The sequence below is a fragment of the Solanum lycopersicum genome, chromosome 4, assembly GCF_036512215.1.
Source record: "Solanum lycopersicum chromosome 4, SLM_r2.1".
Classification (NCBI taxonomy): domain Eukaryota; kingdom Viridiplantae; phylum Streptophyta; class Magnoliopsida; order Solanales; family Solanaceae; genus Solanum; species Solanum lycopersicum.
In genome coordinates, this window is record NC_090803.1 from 1,763,616 (window position 1) to 1,767,432 (window position 3,817).

A 3,817-nucleotide genomic window follows, 5' to 3' on the forward strand; every position below is an offset into this window, starting at 1 on the left:
TACACTCATAATTATATAAATACAGATTTTTCATGCCCAGCTTTCTTTTGTCTTTCTCTCTTTTTCGTTTTATATAGAGACAAATTATACAATTGATTCTTTTGTATATGTATACCGAAACAAATTATATAATTGATTCTTTTGTCTATGTATACCGAAATACACACATTTATAGCCATAGTAAACATAAAGATTGTAATGGAACACAATTATACAAACTATAGTTATAACATACAAATATGAATTTTTTGTTTGCTGAATCTAAAATTCATTCTAGAAAGAATATGTTGACTATACATTAACAATAAAAATGATACACGCAAAAATTGAATGTAAATTACTTAAAAATGAACTATAATCTGATTACGTTTATGATACCCTCAAAAGGCTAAATATAACTTTAGTATACATGAATATATATATTAACTATGAATAAAATATATTTTGATTATTCAATTTCAATGGATTCAAAATCTCCTTTCTAACATTTTACATAGTGTAAAATGTGAAATTTGCTCTATACTTTTAGTCTTTTAATATATAATTCATTTAAAATAATTCACGACACAATATTTAAATATAAATTTCTATCTTTTCTTTTTTCCTTTGAAGTTTCTAAGTACTTCCGTTATGAAGGGTCGGATTTTTATCGAAACGGGCAGTATGGAGCTAGAATTTGATCTAAGAGATGTCAAAATATAAAGAAATAAAATCGTGTGGAAGTCAAGGAGTGTTAGTCTGTAATTATAGATATACATAAAAAATATTTTAATTCTAGCTAGACAATGTAATTTTTCGACAAAGGGATATCGATCAACACCCCTTCACTACATGTGGCTCCGCCACTGGAAGCGGGGCAGGGCAATGACAGGGAGGGCGGCTCCACATGATTTAGATTAATTGTTAAAGATACCCTTCGTCTTATTTTTTAAATTTTTTTCTTATAATATTTCTTTTAAGAAAAACTTAATTTTAAAAACCTCAGTTACAAAATATGTCACGTTAAGAGACATTTGGTTATCGTATAAAAGACACCTTATTCAAGTATAAAAATTTGCATTAATTTTATTTGTTTCATAAAAATTTTGTATTAGGTATAAAAGTCAACATAACTTATATCATGCTTGGTTACATTTTTTATAATCCTACATAATTATAAGTTACATGTGTATTAAAAGAATAAATTACATATTTACTTATTAATTTATTTTATTGTTCAATTGAAAACTTTAATATTTTTCTATATATATGTGTTTTTCTTTTTTTATATATATAGGTTATTTTTATTTTTTTCAATTTATTGCATTTTTAAAAAATTAAAAACTTCATTATTTTCTATCTATTCTTGTTATATAGTAGATCATTTTCATTTCTATTAATATATATAATAATTACAATTTTCATTGATATGTGTAAATATAAATATTAATAAATAATAGAAATTGATTAAATATTTCTCAACGATATATAAGCTAATTAAATATTAACATTATATATTATTTTATATATTTTATATTTATTACATATATTATTATCTTATAAATAATATATATTAATAATTTATAACAAATTTAATATTTCAATAGTTAATAATTCACGTATTATAATCTCTAGATAACTAAACAATAAATACATAAATAATATTCACGTAATTAATACCCACATAATTAAATCACACGATAAAACCTTATACGACTAACACCTACATAACTAAACGTTACATATCTAATACATACATAACTCTAACCAGTAACTAAACATTCCCCCGAAGAAATAGCTCAATGCACTAAAATCTCATAAATCAAATCATAAGGATTTTAGTTGGGTCTATTATACGCAGACTTAGGATATAATTACTCACTAAATTTATTTCCACATCTCGAATCCGTAAAAAATTAAACTTATTGTAAAATAATATTTAATTCCGCCAAAAACTTTTTTTTTTTTACGTGAGCAAAAAGAACTTTATATTAAGCTCTTCAAAAACCGGAAATAATTCCTCAAAAACTAATTTCAATTTTTTTTTTTGAAAAAAAAAAAACAAAACAAAGAACTCCTGGTGAAATTCATCACTCATTTTCACCAACACACAGATTGTATTAGTTGATCTCCTTCACACCTCGTGATACTTATGCCAATCGTTTATCGAAGTTTTTATGCCTCTCGTTTATCGAAGTTCTGATTCGCATAATTTCACCTCAACGAGAACCACTCAATCACATCCCATGCAACGCGCCGTCGCGTGACCTCCACGCGCTCATCGGAAACGACCGATAACGACGACCGGCAAATCGGACAGTTAAAATTAAACGTATCTAACCATCCATCAAAACACGCCTTATGAAAAACATGCTTACAATCCAATTTCCTCACATTTTCACCATCAATTAATCGATTCAAGCAAAAAACGCAGCTCGAACCAGCAGATTGATCGTCAAATGCATACGAGAACATCCGATTCAAATTAAGCTGTTCAGCCAGCATAACGACTCCGGCTAAACCTGAACCAACCGCATCGTAAATCGCATTTTCTTCGATTTGAATCGGATTTACTGAAACGCCGATGAACTGAAGAAAAGTGAAGATGATCGAACGGAGATTAGCGATGCAATTAGCGAGAAGAGTTACGAGCAAAATAGGAATGGATTCAGTAGAAACATCACTTAATTGATTTTGTAATCCCATTTTTTTTTATCAATGATTTTTATGTTAATAATAAATGGGTTTTGAAGTAGTGTATATATAGGGGGTAGGGGGTAGGGGTATGGGGGTTGTAGGGGGTGGGGGTTACGTGGGAAGGAAAAGAGAAGGACACAATTAGTTTTCAGTGTCATCGCGTATTTTTGCAATTTTCAACTTTACGATACTTGATTATTATTTATTTATTTTTTATTAAAAAACTTATAAATATATTAAACGAATAAGAAGACGAAAGTTATGGATTTTAGAGAACCTATTCATATAAATATAAGTATTTTCGGATGGGAATTTGTAACTAAATGGATGGATGATTTCACGAAGGAAAGGATTTTGATGTATTTTTGTTTAACTAGACACGAGATTGAAGTAGGGATTTTAGAGAACCTACCGATGAAATTATATTAAGAAATATAAATATAAGTATCTTCGAATGAGAATTTGTAACTGAATGGATGGATGATTTTATGATAAGAAAAGGATTTTGAAGTATTTTTGTTTAACTTGACACGAGATTTATTTCGAATTTATTTCTGATGAATGCGTATTTTATTTTTAAGTCGAACTCACTTTTAATTTTGAAATTGCATTGATTATTATAATATACTATTAAAAATTTACTAACTAATTTAAAATTCCGGATACATTAAGGTTTCAAGTGAGGGATATTATTTCACTTCAAATAAGTAAAAATTTTACTCTTTTTTAAAAAAAATAAAAATCTTTAATCAACGTTATAATATAATTAAGCATTTTGGGTAAAAATTGGATTGGAAATATTGGTAATTAAAAGGTGACACATGAAATGTTGGATAGGTCAAAATGTCTAGATCTAGAATAAGGGCTATATTTATTACTGAAAAAATCACAATTTTTTTTTCCAATTATTATATAATTGACGCAAATTTAAATAAATGAGAGTCTTCATAAAATAAATTTTGCGAATAGCGTTTACTAAGGTTTAGCTATAAATAGAGTGTCATATTCATTCATCGTAAGGCATCGAATTTCTATTCATTTATTACCAATAATCAGATGTTTTGATTATTTCGAACCACAAAAATTTGAATCATGAAATCTATCTATATAATTAAGGGTAAATAATAATTCTCCTTCGGTT

General features: G+C 27.0%; 1 protein-coding gene across 1 annotated transcript; it reads right to left on the minus strand.

The window, feature by feature from the left end:
• Window positions 1–1,577: 1,577 nt before the first annotated feature.
• On the minus strand, window positions 1,578–2,723 carry LOC138348234 (E3 ubiquitin-protein ligase RHA2A). The gene has a single exon (XM_069296906.1). The coding sequence runs from the start codon at window positions 2,683–2,685 to the stop codon at window positions 2,194–2,196; it is 492 nt and encodes a 163-aa protein (XP_069153007.1). The 5' UTR covers window positions 2,686–2,723; the 3' UTR covers window positions 1,578–2,193.
• Window positions 2,724–3,817: the final 1,094 nt, after the last annotated feature.